The 22,816-nt window shown below is 39.3% G+C and overlaps 2 protein-coding genes across 5 annotated transcripts in view; one reads left to right on the top strand and one right to left on the bottom strand.

The window, feature by feature from the left end:
• The window catches only part of cep78 (centrosomal protein 78), a 20,963-nt gene extending 20,731 nt beyond the window's left edge, over positions 1-232 (bottom strand). The window contains exon 1 of the mRNA XM_035991499.1: positions 218-232. The gene's annotated coding sequence lies outside the window, so the exon portion shown is untranslated. The remainder of the gene's footprint in view (positions 1-217) is intronic.
• Positions 1-22,725, top strand: part of lifra (LIF receptor subunit alpha a) — a 23,949-nt gene extending 1,224 nt beyond the window's left edge. The window contains exons 2-19 of one of the 4 annotated variants that reach the window (XM_035991491.1): positions 821-909; positions 8,235-8,446; positions 8,700-8,836; positions 9,402-9,555; positions 11,887-12,162; positions 12,348-12,474; positions 13,844-13,980; positions 14,329-14,471; positions 14,846-14,999; positions 15,783-15,847; positions 16,186-16,423; positions 16,712-16,897; positions 17,119-17,220; positions 17,385-17,531; positions 17,685-17,822; positions 18,057-18,150; positions 18,388-18,454; positions 18,653-22,725. In XM_035991491.1, coding sequence (XP_035847384.1) covers positions 8,341-8,446; positions 8,700-8,836; positions 9,402-9,555; positions 11,887-12,162; positions 12,348-12,474; positions 13,844-13,980; positions 14,329-14,471; positions 14,846-14,999; positions 15,783-15,847; positions 16,186-16,423; positions 16,712-16,897; positions 17,119-17,220; positions 17,385-17,531; positions 17,685-17,822; positions 18,057-18,150; positions 18,388-18,454; positions 18,653-19,363 — 2,982 coding nt within the window. In that variant the 5' untranslated portion in view covers positions 821-909; positions 8,235-8,340 and the 3' untranslated portion in view covers positions 19,364-22,725. Of the gene's footprint in view, positions 1-798; positions 910-2,114; positions 2,170-8,234; positions 8,447-8,699; positions 8,837-9,401; positions 9,556-11,886; positions 12,163-12,347; positions 12,475-13,843; positions 13,981-14,328; positions 14,472-14,845; positions 15,000-15,782; positions 15,848-16,185; positions 16,424-16,711; positions 16,898-17,118; positions 17,221-17,384; positions 17,532-17,684; positions 17,823-18,056; positions 18,151-18,387; positions 18,455-18,652 lie in introns of those variants that run through there. The other 3 variants (XM_035991487.1, XM_035991496.1, XM_031305507.2) reach the window with 3 other exon arrangements.
• The last annotated feature ends 91 nt before the right edge of the window (positions 22,726-22,816 follow it).

Raw genomic sequence — 22,816 nt, 5'->3', positions numbered from 1 at the left:
AAGCACTAATGTTAGCTAATGTTAACATTAGGCTCTGTGCGATAAATAACGGCACAGAGAAACAGACTTACCTGAGGTTTTGGAGTTTCAGGTGAACTTGTGAAAGCCGTTGCTGTAGATGTACAGTACTGCAGTCAAAGATGCCCTCTGCAGTGGTCAAGCCGTCATTGTGCACCGTGGTGTGTGAACCATGGATGTATAAAAAAAACCTAGCTACAGCGCTCAAAGCGCAGCCTTGTTCATTCCTGATTCACTCATGAAGCCAAAAAAGTTCAACTGCCCCATATATTATTACCTGGATAATCAGCGCTGCTTCTGCACTATCTGCACTAAAGACCTCCGCCGGCTGAGCCTGCTACTTCCAGTTTACACTAACTTGAATCATGATTCAATTATTTAATCGTGCGTCTCTTCTAGACTTTATCAGACCAAATGGATCAAATTCTGATAGCAAATTGAGTCATTTCGTGGGGGTTGTGACGCTCAGAAATATGTATCCATTGATTTACAGATGTCTCTTTTGCCATGTAAGTCTATAGGAATACGTATTTTTGGGCCCCATGGCATCACATGAAGATAAGATAAAACTGTTGGTGTGCTTTCCTTGGTACCAGTCACTTGGTTGTCTGTGCTAAACAAGATCAAACTAGTTTGTATATTTCATTCAGGGTTGGACTGGCATGCTTTTGACTCTCACTATGTGTATTTATTTATCTTAAGATAGTAATTTAGAAGCAAAAATCTAAAAGCAAATTGTGTATTTATAAAGGGATTTTTTTATTCACTGTTGCTTCAAAGATTTAAATTTACATTCATGAAGGCTTACAGGGAAAGGGAAGGAAGGAAACGGATGTTTGGTTGAGGTCCAAAACCTACACACACAGGACTGAATGTCCCTTCGCCACTGAGGTCAGAGCACCGACATTTCACACAAACACACTCATCTGTTAACTCTCTCTGTTTTTTTCACTTATTCTCTTCCGGTCTTCCTCTCGTCCCACTCAAAGGTCAAACATAATTAGCAGCAACTTTAGCTCATGTTTCAAAATGTCACCACACTTACATCAGTACACAGAAGAGGCACTGTGTGCTTATTTTATTCGGTGGTCATCGTATGACAGCGTAATGACAGCGTTGCTGAGTGTAGGCTGAGAACAGCCACACTTAGGTTTATCCTGAGTTTGGCTTCAGCTGCCATCCTACACAGTTTTAGTAGAGAAAATAGTATCAGAGGTTTTGTTCTTTGTTTTTTAAAATGTGGTTTTGATAGTAAGGTGCTTTAAGGTTGGTGGTTGTTCTGTAAAAATGGATGAAGATTTTTAAAAAAACCACTTGGACCATATCTACTACTGCCTGGGGCAAAATACATATGGAAAAACAATACAGCTCCCATATAAAAGGTTTCATCACAATCTGATGTCTAAGCTTGTTGTAGTGTTTTCCATGAGTAGTCTTTCTCTCTCCAAGATGTGGAGTAATTGTGTACTTAGAGTAATTGTGGCTGTTGTTGGTGGCTGTGTTTCCAGTTCACTTATATTTTTGTCCTGGTTTTGGCTCGAGCGGGGATAACTTTACACTTTATACATAAGATGTCTTTTAGACTGAAACTAGCGTTGAAATAGTTGCTAGATCAAGAAGTAGGTTGACTAAATGTTCAATCAGTGACTTTTTCTCTCTCAAAAATATCAATAGATTAATAAATAATGAACCATTAATTCCGAGGCAGCTGTAGCTGAAACACAAAAAAAGGCTAGTTATTATGGGAAGTAACGTGCCGCAGCCAACACAAACACACACCTACACACTCAAAACAAACATATTGCATAATTTTGCATAGGCCAGTAACTGTGCATATTTTCTGACTTGCACGATAAATAAGTCTCTGAATTAATAATGGAAATGGGTATGGTGTGTTGTGCATTTCCTGACTGAGTTTGTTCAATATTTTACTACCACCTTGTGTTTAGCTACTGTGGAATTAGTGGGGACAAAGAAGGTCTTTTGCATTCAGCAAATTTGGATTCCGAGAAATGATTGCATCACAGGGTAGTCAGTCCTGCACAGTATTTTTTTCATGCGAGTATACCTGGATAAAGGCTGCCTTACACAGTTGAGTAGTCAAACAGAACAGTGGCAAAGTCCAGTGTGGAGAGAGGCAGTGTTTTTTAGGTAAGTCCTTTCTTTCCTAAAATAGGACTACTGCAGGCATACAGATGAGGTTTAGACTGGTTTTTAAGTAACATCAGTATCCCTGTGGTTTTTGTTTGTGGTCACACTTATTACTGCTACAAGGACAAGGACCAGAGCCCAGCATAGAAGTATTGATTTGTGTGATGGTGTGCATTTGTAGCTATCAGTTTCTTGGTTAGATTTCCCAGAATCAAGGGCTGTTTTTACCACTTCCCATCAGTGCACTATGTTGTTGTTTTTTCATGCCTCAGATGGTCTTAGGAGATATTGAAGGTTGTCAAATGTTTCAGCCTGGTGCTGAAGTTGTGAAAAAAATATTTAGGATCCAGGACCCTTTAAACATATAACTGCTCTTTTCATGCGGGGACCTGCACCAGGCTCAGAATCCATTTTGGTTTAGGCACAGAAGTGTGTGAAACATTGACTCCACACAGCTGTATTTATGTTGAGCCATGCCTCTGAATTTCATCTAGAGGTGATGTTTTTAAAGCCAGGAATACACTAGAAGAAGTTTAAAATCCTAGCCAACTGTGGAAAGACCCATCAGCACATTTGGGTTAATAAAAGCCCAAGTGTTCAGATGTCCTTGTTAACCAAGTCAAACTAAAGAAATCACACTAAGAGTAGTGAATGTTTAGCGTGTTTTTTGGCTGCAGAAAAACAGTAGTTGCTGGATAGAGGCTCTGCATTATCTACATAGTAGTATTAATAGCAGCAGCAGACCAACTTTTACACTACCATAAAAATGCACAGTCAAATCTATTTTTGTGCATTCAAAACCAACAACTGGATGGATGTGACCATTAAGTTCATCCATGTAGGTTTCATGTCTGAATAGGAACTCGTTTAAAACCATATGTGAAACCACTTCAGGAACCAGCAGTAAAAAACACATCCCAGATTTGAAATTCTTCTTTTACTCTTGCTTCTGCAAAATTATCTAAAGGAAAGGAAATGTTATAGTGTACCACATAATGATTGTCAAGATGTTCTGTATAGATTCCTTTAGGCTTCATGATGGACATGCTGTGTTTTGCTGTCATTTAATGGTGTTAGTTCATTTGATGGTAGTTCAATGGTGGTTTTTTTTTTATATTTGTTTTTTTACTTTAGTTCTTTTTGTTTACTTGTTTATAACATTTGTCTTCCTGTACTAAAAAGGTTTTCAAAAGCCCCTTGGAATATGTTTTATTTGACCTACACACGTTTTATTTTGTCCAGTATCCTCTTGTTTTTAGTGTTGCATTTTATTCCTGTGTTTTCGTTCTATCTCATTAGATAGAGTCTAGATAAAAATGAAACTAAACTAACTGGCGATTTGGAATAAAACGTTGAGCACTGTGATGGCCACAGCCATCTTAAAAAGTTGTAACCTTGTGCACTTTATTTCCTTTGGCTTATGTTTTCTTAAAGGTGCAATATGTAATACTGACAGCTAGTGTTTAAAATAGTTACTGCAGTACAAATTCAAAATACTAGAGAGAGTCGTCTCCCCCGCCCCCTCCTCCCCAGACTCGAAGTTCACGGAGGTTGCCAGGCTGAGACCGCAGCATCCACAACAATGTTGCTAGACGCTTGTCTCACATAGCCAGACATTACTTCACAGCACAGCGGAGTAGCTAATGTTAGATGCTGGCTATATTGACAGTCATAGAAGCCCGTGCTCACGTGGAGCTCTGTACCCAACTGACAGACACACTTTTTCGGCTTAGAATTACGATAGGAACCGCTAAAAACACAACAACCTCGCCGTCCTCTCCACCCGACGGACAGACATACTTCCTAGGCTTAGAATTACGATAGGAAATGCTAATCAAATGGTCCTCTCTTTCCGATTTACAGCCCCCCTCTCTTGGCTTAAAATAACTCACCGTTGTCGGCTACAGCCGCTGAACAGGCTACACGTTGTAAACAGCTGTGGCCCGTTTACCTGGTCCTCCGGTAACGTTAGCAGGGTTAGCATAGCGGCGTTAGCCAGGACCAGTAGGGATCATTTTACTGACTCAATTGTTTTTGCGAGTAACCAACTCGGGTACTCTAGCTATATAATTCAGTGTGAGTACTACACAAATGTTGAAATGACATAAAATGCCCGTCCCTTGTAGCCGTGATAAATTAGCCTGAAGCTAATGCTTACCCGTTCAGGAGGAAATTAGCCAACTCGGCGTTCTTTTGGGCTCTAAGCTGTCTCCATCTTTCAAATACATCTCCAATTTTTACCCGGGTTTGCAACGTCTCTGGTCACGCAACTGTTAGAAACATGCCGGGGTTTTTTATAGGTCGGGTAGAATCTATCTCCGTTGATCCTGTTCATTTGTTTGCTGCTTTCATGGCTGTACTAACGTTACAGCTGTAGCGCGCTGAGTTTACGTGTTTACAGGTATATCTGGCAACCCAGCCTGGCTGACAAACTGGGCTGTTGATAACAGAAATTCCGTCACGGAACGGAAATTTCAGAAGGAGAAAATACTCGAGCAATACTGTCAGAAACAACAATGCTATTACAGTTTTATTACAGTAAATTTACATGTTGGACCTTTAAGATTGGTTCATATCATTTTCCAGATACATACACATGCTTTTGTTTCATTCAAACATGTATCAATTACAAATAATTTACAGGACACATGGTTTTGTTTCACATACATATACTTTATTTAGTTGACAGTACAAGGTATCTTGTTGGTAGTTAGATAAGCAGGCTACAAAATGTGTTCCTGTCCTCAATTCCCATAATGTAAGCTTTCTCTTCTCTGAAATGGAAGTATTTGGAACCTGTAGCAGCTTGATTTGCTCACTGCGTTCATTGTGAAATGAATAGGGATGACACCTCTTAGTCGATTAGTCGACTAATCGGTCGTTTTGGTCTTAGTCGACTAAGATTTCTTTAGTTGATGATTAATTTTTTATGTTTATTCATGCTTAATTACTCATTTCCAAGAAACTTATGAGCACATTTCTGGTAAACACAAGATTTAAAGTGGTGCTTTTGCAGGATTAATTGTGGAGAAAGTCAGTTTTACAGATGGTTCATAAACTACATTTATATTGTGCTTTTCTACTCTTAACCACCTCTCAAAGAGCACAGCTTTGTCGATTACATCAACTAATCGATTAATCGACAAAATCATATAAGTGTTAGTCGACTAAGAATTTCTTTAGTCGAGGACAGCCCTAGAAATGAAAACAACTGTATATCATCCACCATGTTGTGGGAAAAAAGATTGTAAGGCTGCAAGGATTTGAGACCAGGTTTGTGTTTTATTCTTGCATCATGATTTCATACCGCTTTTAGGATGAAAAGATAGCTTTTTTTTTTTTTTTTTTTTTCAACCTCTCTATTAGCAAACACTGAGTTATGAAACCAGATGCAGAAAACATATCTCCTCATTTGCATAATGTTTGCAGTGACCATATTATAAATGAAATGAAATAACCTGCTACGATTATATTAGAGTCATACTGTACTGTCTGACTGTCTGCAATGCATACTCTTGCGTTGTCTTGTCTGTTTGACAAAGATGCTTCAGGTTAGGGTTAGACTCTTTTGTTCAGGTATCTTAATCGGGTTTTGCTTGGGTGTTGTCTCTGTGTATTTTGCATTCAGGTCCTATTGTTGCAGTACTAGGCTTGGCAATACAAGAGCATTGTTTTATCAAGCTACCAAACAGTTTGATGCCTGTCCCAGCCTGTCCCAAGGGAAACCAGAATAACTGCACTGCAGCTTCTCTGTCACGGTTAAACACACAATAGCAGTGATTACATACACAAACGTGCACATGCAGGTTCATCAAAGCCAAGGCTCAGAACAAAATTGCAACATCTCCTTTTTTTGATGGAACAACAATCGCATGAATTACAGGCTGGGCCTTGACCTTGTGTCCCCACCTAGATGTGTTTTTAGAAAAGCAACTTGAAACACTTTGTATCTAGTTCTAGTCCCTTTGTATCGCCATTATTACATTAGTGTTGCAGTATTATTAATGTGGTTTTGTTGAATCAATCCTTACACAATTATTGCATTGCAGGTATTTGGTCATATTCTTAATTAGGACTGCAACAAATAATTTTGTTTCCATTGTAGAATAATCTTCTGATTATTTTTGAGTCATACTTTGGTCTAGCTATAAAATGTCAGAAAATAGTGAAAAATGCAAAAAGCCCTAAAACCCAAGGTAATGTCTTTGAATTGATTTTTTTGTCAGGCCAACAACCAAAACCAAAATATATTTAGTTTATTATCGCATACTGTAAGACAAAGAAAAGCAGTAAATCCTCACAATTAGGAAGCTGGAACCACTTGATTTTTACCTGAAGGGGAAAAAAAGTATGCGGTTGTAGTGGGCCGCCAGCTACAGCCAGTGAAGTTGTGGCAGTGTTACTTTCTGGCTGTCTGTGAAATGAGATGTGTTGACATTAGAAATTAAAACACTGTGAACTTTTAATTCAGTATAAATCAGGTAGTGCTGGTGGATGAATATTTCCCTGTAAAAATGTAGTTCTTAATGTATCTACAACTGTATCCTCATTGCTTCCAGCTGCCTTTAAATAGGCGTGTTTGTGTCTGTCATGCATGTAGTACAAAGACAAGCTTCTATATATTTAGAATGTAGCTGGTGATTGAAGAGTTTGTTAAGTGTACTTTTTTATTCGTGTAGTATCTTTTGTCTTGCAGTACAGTGTACATTTACTTCCAATTCCAAAGGCTTTACGTAAGGCATCATGCATGGGTTCGTCGTCATGCTGAACCCACAGCTGTCATCTGTCTTTGTCCTTAGCTTTACTATCCCTGTCTGACTGGTCTCCATCTGGCTATTCACAATACTAGTAGATAGTAGCATTGTTAGTAGATAAGCAGCAAAATGGAGCGTACAACATTAAAAAACTACACAAGTTGAGATTAGTACACGTGAACTGGATAAGGACAGGGGCGAGATTTATAAAAACAGCATTTTCTGACTAGAGCAAACTAGCCAAACCTTGAGAGACATTTTATGAAATTACTGTGTGCATGCCAGAATATTCCATGAATAAGAACATTATGTTTGCATGACTCCAACTTTACAGTTTCCCAACAGCTGCCCTCATCTCAACACCACCTAAATAGTATAAAACAGCACTGAGGTCTTCAGGACAAGAGTTTTATTTAAACATTTTTTTTCAAATTAGCAACTTTATTACCATGAGTTTTGTTGAATGTCCTTGCAGCTTACTTGGTACCTTTCTCTTTGGCAGCTGCAACAGCAACGCGGGTATTGTTTTCACCTAAGGACGCTAATAGTAAGAGTTCTGTCTCAACACTAACAAAAAAACAAAAACAAAATTACATTCACTGAACCTAACGTCCTGAACTAAAGAACAACATTAGAAAACATGGTTAAACGAAAATGGCGATTCAACCCTACTGCTCAGAGCTATCTGTATAAAGTATTTTATTTATTTACAGAGTATTCACAGTTTGTTTGCAGTACACTTAACATTAAAGCTAAGTTAACTGGCTAACACCAGCACAGGACTGAACAACAGTAATGTTAGCGTTACAGCCACAGCTATTAACTGACTAACACTCAGAGGTTAACATTATCACAGCTCATGTATCTCATCACACAATAATCACAGAACTAACAAAGTCTAAGCACGGAGTTTGAATATAAATACGGCTCGGGCCGTAACACCCCCATTTTACCACTAACACAGAGGCAGACACTAACAGAGGCAGTTTTGAGTACTTTGCCAGGTGTTTATATTTCTGTCTGTGGACAGATTTCTTCACTGCGATAGCTTCATAAGTTACGAAACTTCACAAATGTGTAGTGAAGAGTGTAGTTGAGATCAAAATGAAGGCCGAGTTGAAGATGGGTGTGGCCAGAGCAAGGGTGCTGGAAGTACCCACACACTTTACACCCCTGGCCCGGTTTGATGTCGCGGCTGGTGTTATCCAATCGCAAGATGGTCTCTAGTTAATGTGTGTGTTTTACCAGATCTCTATTGTATTCATTGTACATTTACCGTTTGATTCTCTCTTCTGCTGTCTTTTTCCACAGGGAAACCTGTACTGTCTTGCTCTCAGGATGTCTAGAATGGTGTTGCTGTAGTGGAGAGGACCACCACCTTAGCATCTGCAGAAAGTGACCCGGCCAGTTAAACACCATGCCTCGCTTAAGTGTCAGTCCCAGTTCAAAGCCTAACTGTAGCCCTGTCTGGCTCATCTCTGTTCTCCTGGGCCTCTTGGCTATACACACTAATGCCAAAGATGGTAAGAACCAAACTGCATTAAGGGCAAATTCCACCCTCGACATTTTGATGAATCAATAATCTGCAATGCTCAATGCACAGGCTGTTAAAAGTGTTGACTATTGATGAAATATAGCAGGTCCATATGGGAAGGTTTGCTCTTTTGTTCTATGGGGTTGATACTAAAACCATGTTTGCTGATTTAAACTTACACTGTGTGTCTGTGTACTTTGCCATTTAACTCATTTAATCCTGTCCTGTCTTTTTTTTTTCAGTCCTTACTGTACCCCAGCAGGTGAGCCTGTCAGCCAACATGTATACACAGCATCTAACCATATCCTGGCTGGGGGGAGCAGCCACAACCTTTGACCTCATGATTCTAAGAACTGAACTCAATGAGACTGTCTTCTATGTAAGAGCATTTCTTTCTTTTTTTCATGCTTTTCTTAACGTACGGTTATGCCACACGTTGGTTAGATTCTCATGTAAAAGGAGCTCTAGCCTAACCAACACAGTTTTGCGCAATTGTATAAATAATTTTGGATAAGGTTCCCTTATATTTGTTTTTGTCTTTTAAACAATTGCAACCAAGAAATGTACTCTGTAAAACATTTTACAGTTGGAAAGTACACTTAAGAAACAAATCAAAGTGTGACACTGTTTCTAAACATATCTTTGGCATTTCTGTACTTCAGTTTCTTGTCATTTATTGGCTGATATACGCTGATACTGCAGATATGTCTGCAATGAGCTAATATTAGCCGATATTAATGGTCGGACTCTAAAAGGAGCTCTCAAAGCCATAGTTAGTTTATTTGCCTCTGCAGGGCATTCAGTTATGACAGTTTATTTATTTGATATTATACATCAGTACAATAATAATTGTTTATTTTCCTGCTTAAGCTATGACTGTCATCACCAACAATAATTTACCATTTGTTCTTTCCCTCACTGTGTTTTCTGTGTATTATCTGTAGGAGACGGTGTCTGTGACGATGAATCAGGTGAGTGGTCGGCACCAGTGGAACTGGACCTCAGTTGAACCTCTTCAGTGTACCTCGCTGTCGATCAAAATCCGCTCACGAGATGGACAGACAACAAGTGAATGGAGCAACACTCAGATACTTCAAGGTCAGAGGGGCAGTAATTACACCCATATATAATATATTATAGGACACCAATAACTAGAGAAACATAAATTGCTGCTTTACCTGACCTGACAATTTGGGATCAACATAATGCATTTGTTCATTTAAGGCAGTGGTTCTCAACCTTTTTTGGACCAGCGCCCCCCTATCTATTATCCAGGTCCCTTGCCCTGAATATTAATGATTAGGTCCTATTATTGTTATGATAATTGTTGTTATTAGTCCTATTATTGTTTTTACTATTGTTATCAAAAATCATCAAAAAATCATATCATTGAATGAAAAATGTTCGACAGCTATGTTCATAGACTTATTAAAGATAAATAAATAAAATGTTTAATATAGACTATAAAGTTCATGACAAGACCGATTCATAAAGCTGCAGTACGGCGTTTATATAAGATAATACTCTGATGTCCCGTTCCCATGAAGGCAGCACGGATCTGCACCACACAAAGCCTAAAGAAACACTAAAGAGAAGAAGAGTTACGATCCACCGTGTCGCCCAGTCGCAGTGGCGTAAACTGGCAGGTTTTAAAGGGGTGATAGAATGCAAAACCGATTTTACCTTGTCATAGTTGAATAACGACAGTTCGGTGGGTAAATAAGACATACATAGAAGCTCTAAATCCCATTGATACCCCTATCCTCTGCAAATCTCACATTTTGAAACTGCCGCTGAAAACGGGCGAATCTCAACAAAGCTAGATGTTGACGTCATGATCTCAAGTCACGCCCCAACATTTGCATAGGCTACACCACTGATCTGAGGTCAGCTTAGTCTTCTGAATCTAGCTAGGTCATGCAGATCTCCAGAGGTACGCTATTTAATTACTAAATTCACTTCTGAGACTTTTTTATGAGAGAAATCAACTACAAAAATTGATGGCTAATTGCAAATTTTGTCCGACTGTGTGTCACAGTTCAGCAGGAGCTCAGCAGGCTACGTGACAGCGGCCGGTGCTACATCGCCGCCCGGCGTGTCCTACTTCATAGACTTGCTGTGAGCTAGCTGGATCTCCGTCACGGAGGGAAGCCCACGGCGATCCATACCGCGTAAAGTCACCGGTTCTGGGTTACTGGACTACAAAATACCGAGGCCCTGATGGAGCTCCAGGGCCTGCAGCTAGTCGCGATCTTTAGCTACCCATAGGATGAAGGGACAGTAGCAGCTAACGAAATCCCTAATGTTCACAAAAATGCATTAAATTGAAATCCGACACCATAGTTAGCTTTATAAGACATTGGGGTATATGGTCTATAAGTGGCATGATGAAATTCAAACTGTAAATAGACTTTAATTATGCTGAAAGTGAAGCTAACTAGCTAGCTGCGATCTGTACACATAGCTAGGATTGAAGGGACAGTAGCAGCTAACGAAATCCCTAATGTTCACAAAAATACATTAAATTGAAATCGGACACCATAGTTAGCTTTATAAGACTTTGGGGTATATGTTATATAAGTGGCGTGACGAAATACCAAACTAAATATACTCTAGTTATGCCGGCAGCTGGCAGCCAGCCAGCTCCGCGGAGCTCCATATTTGAGCTTTATATAGTTGATTTCTCGCATAAAAACGTATCAGAAGTGAATTTAATAACGAAATAGCCCGACAAACAACGTATAACTTTGCAGTGTCTGAAATATGAGACCTGCTGTCTCGTCTCCAATGTGTTTCTATGGGGTTCGCTCAAACCAATCAGCGCACAGCTCATCTAAATATTCATGAGCATACCATATTTGGAAGAAAAGCTCTTGTTCCAAATAGAGCCATATTCACAGGGTAGTTAAGGGCCTAATAAAATAGCATTCGGGCAATTTTCAGCCCAACCAATGTTACATACCCTATTAGGAGACCTTAAGGAACAGTGTGAAATACCCTATATAATCATTCTATCACCCCTTTAATGTTGCACACCACTGTTTTTTGCAAGTAGTTTAAAGTGTAAACTCGTATTGTTGTGAACCTTTGGTGTAAACTCGCCTTAAAACAAATGCCCCCCAAAGGCACCTCAACGCCCCCCTTTCCACAATATTGCTTCCAGTGCCCCCCCCGTCATCCGCTGAACGCCCCCTGGGGGGCTGTACAACCCCTGTTGAGAAACACTGATTTAGGGGGAGCTGAAGCCATTTCAATTTAAAGAGTTTTTCCTCTCTAAAATATCTCTCTTAAGCCAAACAGATGTCTATCTTTGTACCTAAATATACTGTAGATCTCTATTTATTTGTCTCTTATTTCAATCTCCTCTTTTGGCTATCATTTGACAATTCTAAACACTCTGCTCTCTTCTTTCTCCCTCACTCTTACCAGGAAGCGATCTCCCGAGCAATGAGGAATTGCAGATGTACCCCCAGGACAGAATTGTACCTGTGGGGGCCAACACCACCTTCTGTTGCATTGTGGAAGAAGGGAAGCTATTTGGTACCATCCGCTACGGCAACACAGTCATGAACACAACACGGCTAAGTAGGCGAAGTTTTGCCGCTACAGTGGTTAATCAGGAACTGTCCGGCAAGACGGGAACCAACGTCGTCTGTTTTGACAACCCGAAGACAAAGCTGACTGGAGCAGTGGTGTTTGTTGGATGTAAGATGAATAAGTGGATGGAAAAGAAAGAACTGAATTGTGAATGATTGTCATATTTAAGATGGGTGAATATGCTTGCAGTGGCAGAGAAAGGCAGTTAAGAATTATTTATGTCTATGTTAACCTTTATTTATATATGTATGTGATGAAGCATCTAAGTTTCTGCTTGTTGTCCCCTTCCCCAGATCCACCACTGCCCACTGATTTTGTGTGCGAGACTCGTGACTTAACCTCAGCTGTGTGCCAGTGGAACGAAAAACGAGACACAAACTTATATAGAAAACGAGGAACACGCTACTCGCTGAACAAGAGGTTGTTAACTTGCAAACCTTATTTGGACTTACACATGTACCCAACAAAATGGCTGTAACCCGACCTGAAACCTTATGCTGTGTTGAAAACCGTAGGGCTCAGGTCTGGTAGCAGAACTGTACACACGTGCTCATTCACAAAAGGCTACAGATTCTAAAATACAGTATATGGAGTAGGACACAAGCTTGACACATCTATGATTTGGAGATCAGTTTCTTAACATTTTGCAATCAGCAAAATGATTTAATATGAGCGTAGCTTATAATATGCATGCTTAAATTACATATCTGCTGTCTCAAAATGCTGTGGTTGATCTGGTTTGCTTCCACACTTCAAACCAACAGCACCATAGTTAGTTGGAACCAGATGCACCTTTTCAGTACGGGTGGGAATCAGCAGGGGCCTCACGATACGATATAATCACGATACTTACGTCACGATATGATATTATTGCGATTTTAAACACATTGCAATATTCTGCGATATATTGCAATTTATTACCTTTTTTCCAACTTTAAATTTTTCTGAATTTCAAATGATGTCCCCAAAAGGAAACTTTGTCAACATCTGTTTTATCTAAAAAGATACATTTCTCTGTTTGTTCATCTCACTTCAATTTTATTGCTGCAAAATGGGATTGTCAAGCAGACAAACTGACCAACACATATATAATAAAAGATCGATACTCGGCGTCTGTGTATCGATACAGTATTGCCACGGAAAATATCACGATACTATGCTGTATCGATTTTTTTCCCCCACCCCTACTTTTCAGGCAGTCTCAGTTCAGTGTTCACATCACCTAATCACCACCTAAACAAACCAACAATTGAACTGCTTTCGTTTGAAAACACCTAAAGATATTATCACCATAAGTAAAAAAAAACAACAAAAAAAACAACTCAATAATACAATGGTATCTGTATCTGACAGTATATTGGAAACTCACAGTGGAAAGTCATAATTGTCTGGGACAGAGGAGGCAATAATGGACAAGCCAGGATGTGGTACAATGTGACTGTTTTTGAAAAATCATCCTTGCATTATTTATGATTGTTACCCCTGCCTTTCTCTAAAAATCATTTTCTGCCCAGAAATAAAATCAAACAACAGTGAGAGGATGACAAGAAATATAAAGCACTTAGTCTTAGTAGCCGCTGGTTGTCTGCCAGACCTTTTACAGGAATTGTCTGTAGGCTGGCTTGAAGAGAAGTTACATTATGCATGTGTTTGGGCCTGTGTCTGCATCTATAGGTTAGATCTAGTATCGGAAGTCATATTTTTATTTAATTTGGTTGTTTTTATTTTCACATTCTTAGCAAATCTGCTGTTTATTTTTTATGTTGTTTATGTTATTTTTTCTTTAAAGGAACTGTACCTTCAGCAGCCCAGAGGAGAAGCAGAAAGAGTGTAGCGTGGCCCAGTGGGAGGGTAACTTTACACTGGTAGCTGTAAACCCTCTCGGCCAGTACAGCCTCACTGACTCTGCTGAGATCAATCACAGAGGTAGGTGTAAAGTCAAAGTCAAAGTCTCTTTATTAGTCTCCCTAAGGAGAAATTCGCCTTGGACAGAGAGAACTTGCCTTGCAAGAGTAACAACATAGACACACATCACAAGGTTAAAAAAGAAGTTAGAGAAACAAATGAACATGAAGCATCTAGGCTTCTCAAATAGCTGTGCAAATTACAAATTACCATATTATAAAAGCTGCTGTATGACCCTTACCTTCTCAAAATCAATGGATGGATTTATGATGGATCAATCTGTCAAAGTAACGGTAAACATAGACATGAAATACACCAATAAAAGTTGTTTTTTTAGTTTACTGATTGTTGTTTCAACTTTCTCCTCAGTGCACCCAGTTGCACCAGTAAACCTAACCTTTGTTGTCCATGCCTGGAATGCCTCTGTGTTGTGGCAATGGGAGTACAACAGCTATTCCTCTCTGGCTCTTGACTGCCAGGTAGAGCTTGCCTCCCAAGGGTACAAAACAAAGGTGAGTTGTGTGTGTGTGTGTGTGTGTGTGTGTGTGTGTGTGTGTGTGTGTGTGTGTGTGTGTGTGTGTGTGTGTGTGTGTGTGTGTGTTTTGCAGGGGAGGACCACTTTTCTTATTTGTTTGCTCTGTCTCAATGTACAGAACCTTCTTTCTGTTTTTTGGTCCATCTTAAATGGGTTGTGTATATGCAATATCAGTCAGACATATCTTCCACTTCCTTCCTTCTACCACATTTCCATTACACATGATAACATACTAATGACCTACCACATTACTTTCTGCAAATGCAAGCTTGTACTGGCATGCTCTCTCCATTTGTGTGACCATCACTGTACCAAACAGTAATATATTCTCATGCATGTGTGTCTGTCCAGCGTACCTTCTCTGGTGTGGGTCTGCGGTCGGTGGTTCTATCAGACCTGTATCCTGATGAGGATTACAGTGTTCAAGTCTGCTGCGGTGCCCAGCAGAATTTCTGGAAGTGGGGAAGCTGGAGCAAATCATTTTCCTTTAAAACCAACAATTATGGTAAATGGTTTATTTGAGGTATCTCTTTATTTTAGCAGATATTTCAGTGATTTAGGGCTGAAACTAATGACCATTTTCATCAGCATCAATCTTGTTCTTATCGTCGGTGAGTGGTTTAGTCTATATAAGCTATACAAATAGTGAAAATGCATATTACAAGTTGTCCCAAAGTGATTGTTTTTGTTTTGTCTGAGAACAGTCCAAATCCCAAAATAGATTTTTTTTAAAGTAGCAAATTCTCACATTTTAGAAGCTGGAACTAGTTCATGTTTGGCATTTGTGCCTGATAAAAAAAAAAACTAAAAAAAAACTTAAATGATCAATTAATCATCAATTGTTGACAACAACAGATCGACTGGTTGTTTTAGCCCTACCATAAATGGGCATCAATCAAGTGCCTTACCAGGATTCCCTGAGCCGTTTATGTTTAATGACATAGCAAATCATTAATGTTGCTACATGCTGACTTAATCTTAACTATATATATATATATATATATATATATATATATATATAATCTTAGAACAATTTAGCAATTTTTACTAATTGTTCTAAGGTATAACTACATTTTTTCTCACTTCTAAAATGTCAGTTATAAAAGACGGTTGGGTAGACATTTTATTACTGTTAAAGCTGTGTAGGTTTCTAAGATCAATAATGAACTTTTCATGTAATCTTTTTATTGGTCTGTTTCAGTAGAATTGTCACTTAATTGTAATTACAAAACAGCAGTAGTAGTGCCATTTTTCTTTTTCATTTTTCTTTTTTTTTTGCTTCACTCAGTTCCAGATGCTCCTGATGTGTGGATGTGGATGAACAAAGACTACACTGGGCAGGTCATTTGGAAGGTATTTTTTGTTTTTCACCTTGAATTGAATTGTTATAGATTTTGATTGTGATTGCTTTTACTGCAGAGAGCAGCGGATTTACAGCATCCTCACATAAGCCACAATCAGATGACGCAAGTGCATTGCCTGTCAGTGTTCTTCTGTTTTAGTCTTTATTCTTCATCTGTGGCTTTCTTCCTCCTTTCTCATTTTACTCTCTTTCTCCATTTTGACATGACGCTTAACATGTTGTGAATATACATCATACAAATGTCTGAAATTGTAAGTAAAAGGGGACTTAAAATTGTCCCTGTCTTTCTTTCTCCCTCCTTCCTTCCCTTTCACTTGATTTCTTCTAGCCTCTGACACAAAGACAGAGCCATGGTCTGATCACAGGTTATGAAGTTACTCTCTGGAGCCCTGAAGTAAATTTCCAGCACACAGAATTTTTTTCACCGGATACTTATGCTGTACCAGTCAACCTCACACAGATCGCTACCCGCAGCAGTGACAACAAGGTCATGGCAACCGTCATTGCAAAGAATGCTGCTGGGGTGTCTCAACCTGCAAGTGTACTTATACCTTTACGTCTGACAGGTATGTGGAAACAGTGTTTGGGAGGTTTTTAGTAAGAAGCACGTTAGAAGGCAAAACGTGATTAGTTTGTTTATTCATAGAGGCACCAGTTTAAGTTCATTTGACAGATATGTGTTCAGTCAGTTAAGTTTTTAGGTACTGAGAGCAACTGGATGATTTTTCATTTGTTTGTTTTCACAGTCATAAAACTCTTTGTCTCACTTGATAGCAGCAGTCACTTAATTATATAAGGATAATATGAAGACATGCAGTTTCTACATTGCTGTATACATATTTTCTTCTTTCCAGATGTGGAACCCCTTACTGTGTCCAGGGCAGTTTATACCGACAGAGGTTTCCCTCTGTTCTGGCAGCACAATGCCAACGACACCTGTGCTTATGTGGTAGAATGGTATGAAGCTTCCTGCAAGTGGGACTGCCCTGTGGAGTGGATCAAGTTGGCTGCTGGAAACACTAATGTCACCATTAAGTCAGGTCTGTATTCCTACAGTCAGTACAGGGTAAAAACTCCACTATCTTTGTCCCACTGCTATTCTTGGCTATGAACAGTGTTTAGTAATTTAAAAAAGTTAAAAGGAGTTTCACCTTCCCACATACTCAAACTTAACTTTAATCTCTAGTATCTGCCGATAGGGGGCTGTTAATTGAAATCATACTGTAATGTAATACATAATAATCTCTTTCTTTGCCATCAGCCAACTTCCAGCCAGGTGTGAGGTACAACATTTCCCTGTACAGTAACTCCTCAGAGGCCCCAGAGCTGCTGCAGCATTGGCAGGGATACATGCAGGAGCTGGGTATGGATAGCACTGCATGTGAAAAGCTTATCCTTTTCGAAGAAGCCATGACTTCAGAAATCATACTCTGCATTTTAACTGCTAACTCTTTGTTCGATTATCTTTGTTATCCCTCTGACCCATCGATTCTGTTTTCTTTCCTCCCTTCCTTGCTGCTTCCACAGTCCCTTCCAGTTCTGTCCTCCTGTCAACCACTCAGCAGGACTCTGATATTCTCCTTACCTGGAGAGAGATCCCGCTGGTCAACAGAAGAGGCTTCCTCCTGGGCTACAACATTTACATCAGTGGTGGCTCCCAGCTCACACTTCTAGGTAATTGTATACACATGCATGCATGCTTCATTATAACATTCATCACAATATGTTGTAGAAAGTGCATTTCGTATCCTGTTAAACTCACACGTTTCTTCTTATTGCTTTCCATTCCCCGCCTCTCTCTGGTTTTTCACCCTGTCCTTTGAACAGCCAATCTGTCAGATCTAGAAAGCAGGAGCTATACAGTAAAAGGTCTCTCTCAAGGCCTCTATAACTTTACTGTCAAGGCCTACACCTCAGCAGGCGAGGACAAAGGCACCACTGCCTCCATAACGCTGGAGCCATACAGTACGTGAATGTATAGTTATATATGTATAGCTACGACTGGAAATAAACAATTGTGTTTATTCTACACAATTGTAGAATAAACACAAGTATTACTTTTACTATTATTTGAGGCTACAAAATATGCATGTATAAATATATGTTGTATAGATAAATATTGACAGGTGACCACAGGAAAAATAATCATCTTGCTCTAAGTCCAATATCTGTAATATTTCCACTGTCTTGTCCTGACAGCGGATTGGCTGATCCTGGAAATCTTGGTTTCCCTGGGAATCACAGCCTTACTCCTGGCCGTTGTCACCGTCATTTGCTACAAGAAAAGAAAATGGTGAGACTGTGATGCTTTTATCCTGTTTCTCTCTCTTGTTTGTGTGTGTTCCATGAATAATGAAACAATGAAACAAAGCAACAGATGTTGAAAAATACCATATTGACGAACACCCAGTATAAGCAGCAGATTATTCTCTACACTGTATTGAAGACAAGCTATTAGGAGGTATTATTTTCATTTGTTAAGGCTTTTTATGATAATGTATTTTGAAGTGATATTTTGCTTTGTCACCAGGGTGAAAAAGGTGTTCTATCCAGACATACCTGAGCCCAAGCTGTCTGGTGATTGGTCCAGGTCACAGGTACAGTATTAGTCTAATTCAATCTGACCCTCACCACTAAACTCATTGAGTGCTAATTCTATATATTGAACTTACAATTGACCATTCCCTATTTTTGTGTTGTTGTTTTTTTTATCATCCCTTGTGAGAAGACTATGAGGCGATTGTCTCCCGTTTAAACTGACTCAGTAAAGTGTTTAAACACTGTGTGTCTTACAGGGGCCGTTGGATGTGAAGCCATCTCCCCACAGTTTGGTCCATATGGTACAAAAGCCTGAGTGGGATTCTAGTAAAGAAGTGCTCGTCGTCATTCCTGAAGAAGACGAGGATGAAGAAGGGCTGGGGATAGGAGACGAGCCAGTTGACACAGATGAGCCAACGTCATTACGCTACTACAACCAAGTGGTAGATGAGCGGCCCATAAGACCGCGTTTCCCAGACTCCTCTGATTCGTCTGCATCTTCTTTGGATTCAGCATGCACTGATGTGACGTACACCGGGATCCAGACCTCAGGGTCTTCTTTGGTCTTCCAGCTGGATCCACAGGGCTCTTCTGAGGGCCACCAATCCCAGGCTGATCTGTCTGTCTGTGGAGGTGGAGGAGGAGGAGGAGGAGGAGGAGGAGGTTACCGGCCCCAGATGCAATCTAGAGCCCCAAGTGATGACATAGGCCTAGCATCACCCGAGCCTTTCCTAGAGCCCCAGGCTGCCAGTGCTGGGGGCTACAAACCCCAGAGCTCCTGGCATTTTGACTCCCCCGTAGAGGCTGGGGAAAGTGGGCGCCTGGCACCGTCTCTTGGATCCCCCACCTCAGTTGCTTCCACTCAGTTCCTCCTCCCTGATGAAGAGGAATATGCAGAAGAGAAACGACAGCCGTCATCATCGGCAGCAACCTGGTTCACCAACCTGCTGTCATCTACAAAACCATGATATCATCTCTCTCTCTCTCTCACTACTAGCAGCCAGGCCAGGGGGGGTTAACATAAAACTTTCAGATTCATTACTGTGGCATGAATCAAACAAGCCTAACCCATATGGTCTAGGTAAATATCCCCTCTGATGTAGCACTACATTCTTACAGCTGTACTTTAACAATAATGCTATTTAAGGTGTTATGATGTAGTTAATTGCATTGCAATGCAAATATAAATCAAAATCGGTATATTTATATATCAAAACAGTTCTATTCTGACAACAAAGATTTCTTTATACCTCTTTTCAACCATATGTATGGCACCCCCTGGCAACCTGGTGGCTGTTACGTCCCCTCACTGTCTTTTCCGTGACAAACTATAATGGGCATTTAGCAATGGTGTATTCTGTGTTTCAGTTGATTATCCAGTTTTTAGCTTGCATTTCAGATGTTTTTCTTTCTTGTGATGTGAAATTTACTTCACTACAGAAGAAAACTGAAAGCAAGAAAGTTTTAAACCAAATGATGGAACAATAACAGTAAAGGACATTTTTGGAAGAACACTACAAAAGAACAGTTTCAATAGAAGGTAGCAAAGTAGACAGAAAACCTCTGTTTACAGTATCCATGTCTTCTGCTGGTCTGCCATTGGGATATTCTTGCCTGTTTCATGACAGCTTATGAGCTACTGAAAGGAAAAGAGGCCTTTGGCTGTAAATAAAAATGATACAATTTTAAAGGTATGTAAAGATGGCACTCTCCTGGATCAATACTAAGGTAGCTCCTATCATTACAGACGTGATCTATTTTTCCCAAATTACTTTCTAAACAGTGAGATGTTGGATGAAAGATGCATTTGTGAATGAGAAGAATCATTATTTTCCACAGGTACAGGAGTGGTGCTGTCTGGTATGGTCTGGAATTGTGTGGGTGATGAGCCCCTAGATATATACACTGATATAAGCTAGAACATGAATACGAAATATGAGTTTTTTTGTAGTATTTCCTTTTCTTCGTTAAGAAATGCATTTCACAGTCAGGCCAGTGTCTTTTTAAATGTTGCTATGTGTCGTACATTATCCTCAAGTTGGTGATTGGTATTGAACAAATTATGAGAATTAACGTATTTACAGTGTTAAATTGCCTTGATAAATGTAATGCTTCCAGTCATTTGCACCATATCACCTTCCACACACTGCCTTGCTCCTAAATGTTATGTATAATGAATAAGAATTACTTACAATAATGCTGTTCCGAACTAATCAGAAATGTATTGTATTGGACATATAGATTCCACTGGCACTGAGCGTGACGTACAAAGGATGTCTGTTTTTAATCAATTTTAGTTAGTGCTGAAATTTCTAAAGTGTGGTTACATCATGATTGCCATGATTTTACTCTCAGCCCTCTCAGTATAGCGGTGTGATTGTGAGATTATTTTTTTTTCTTTGATTGCTTTATCTTCAAGCTCAGAGAGATGGCCGACAATGCATTTGAAGTTGATTTGCTGTGCTAAGGCTTGTTTATTTTTAGGGAGATCTAAGTCTACAATACATACACTTTTTTTTTTTTTCCAATGTGACTATTTATCTTTTTATTGCAAATGAATTCCTGAATTCCCCTTGTACATTTTGTGACTGGAAAAAAGGACCATGGGGAAAGCATATATTGGGGAACTAGATTAGACTAATTTCCAGAAATGCTATCACTTTGCTTTTTTTTTTGACAAAAATGTGTGGAAATGACGTGAATATTGGTCGCTTGACAGCACTTTGGCATCTCCATTAGGGTGTCAAACACAGGCCACTAATTGCCCAAGTAGACTCCTCATACTTGATTTGCTCTCCACTCATGTGTACAGTGTGGGTGATGCACCATTGGCAAGGCTTCCCAAAAGGATCATTATGCAAAGATTATCCTTTGACATTCTAACCCAGTGGTAACCCGAATGTTTATTTTATGTTTTTTTAGAGCCAGGCCCTTGCTTGCCTGTGTGGCAGCCTGTGGATTATTGTTTCTCAGTGCCTCCAGCCAACAAGCTTTAAGTAAGACTACTGTGACATGAATGATGACTTAAGACTAATTGCAGTCTGTATAATGGATGGCTTCACTGATGAACTGATGACAGGCAGGCAGTCCTCTTTGACTACTGAGAAAAATGTATCGCTCCTTTCTCTTTGTCTTGTAACACTGATCTGAATTTTTACTTGATTATTGGGGGAAATGGTTAAAAGAATGAATCAAAAGCTACATCTTCTGGCAGTTAAATTGAGTAAAGAGTGAACCAACCAGTTGCATTGTAAGATCAGGGATCAATTCAAGGCAGTGGAAAAGGATGGATATAGTTTTGAGTATTTAAACATGGCTGCAGATTGTTTTCCTTTGAAGCCTGCTTTCTCAAACAAGCACGGCTTTGGAGACTAACCTATGAATGCTATGTGTTACATGCTTTTATGTTGATTTGCATCAACAAGATGGCACCTTTTTTTATACAACTAACTGTACATAATTGTACTTTTCTTTCATTTGTTTCCTTCTTACAATACAAAATTATATTCCCTGTACTACAACAGGCAAAGTTAATGTTGACAATACCAGCTTTCTTGAGAGAATAAAGGCAAATGTTTGTGTTGACGACACCAGATAGATATATATATATAGTCCTATGAAATGTAAATGCATACCACTTTGACTTTAAACTTGTGTGTTTAAACACATGGGCACCTTTTAAAGTGTGTCTAAAAAATCATGTAAACTGCATTAGAATTGTGAACCTGTCTTATAATAGTTTAGCCTGCTTTGCATTCCTATCTTATCACTGCAGTGTCACTGACACATTGTAAGTAGGACTAGAGTACTTATGCAGATTCATATAGTACATGGCAACTGCTGACATGCAATTTTCCATTTTTTTCCCATTGTCCATCCTCATTTTTATTTGGAGCCTATGTTTACTCTGTAGAACATTACTTGTTTGTCTTTTATACAGCAAGGTATTCTTGCTGCCTTACACATCTTCATCTCTGGCCTCAGATGTTTTTGCGAAACAGATGCATGTTGTATAAACTATTTCTAAAAAAACAGTGGCTCATAAATCCTTTAAACTCCATGTTTATGTTACCCTGTAGCTTTAAAACACTAACACTGACTAACGTTGTGCACAACAACATGGATGAAGTATTGTGCACCTGAAAAAGGGTTTCATTTCTGAAAAGGCTTCACATTTCATGATATTTTGCAGAATATTTTACTATTGATTGAATTAAAAGAGACAGTGAAGTGCTTCTGAGTGAAAAAAAAAAAATGTTAACACTAATAACACAAATCGATTGAAATGCTACTTGTTTAAAGGCAATAAAGTCATTTTTCTGGCCACTTGTCAGTTTGTCAGTGTTTTTTTGTGTGTGGCGTTTGGTGTAGCTTCATCGTCTGCTTTACGTTTACTTGGCAGTCCTTGCTTTGATAGCAGT

Source organism: Sander lucioperca, chromosome 2 (assembly GCF_008315115.2).
Source record: "Sander lucioperca isolate FBNREF2018 chromosome 2, SLUC_FBN_1.2, whole genome shotgun sequence".
In the NCBI taxonomy this organism is placed as follows: domain Eukaryota; kingdom Metazoa; phylum Chordata; class Actinopteri; order Perciformes; family Percidae; genus Sander; species Sander lucioperca.
Note: the sequence above shows the minus strand (reverse complement) of the source record. Positions and strands in the feature narration are given on the sequence as shown.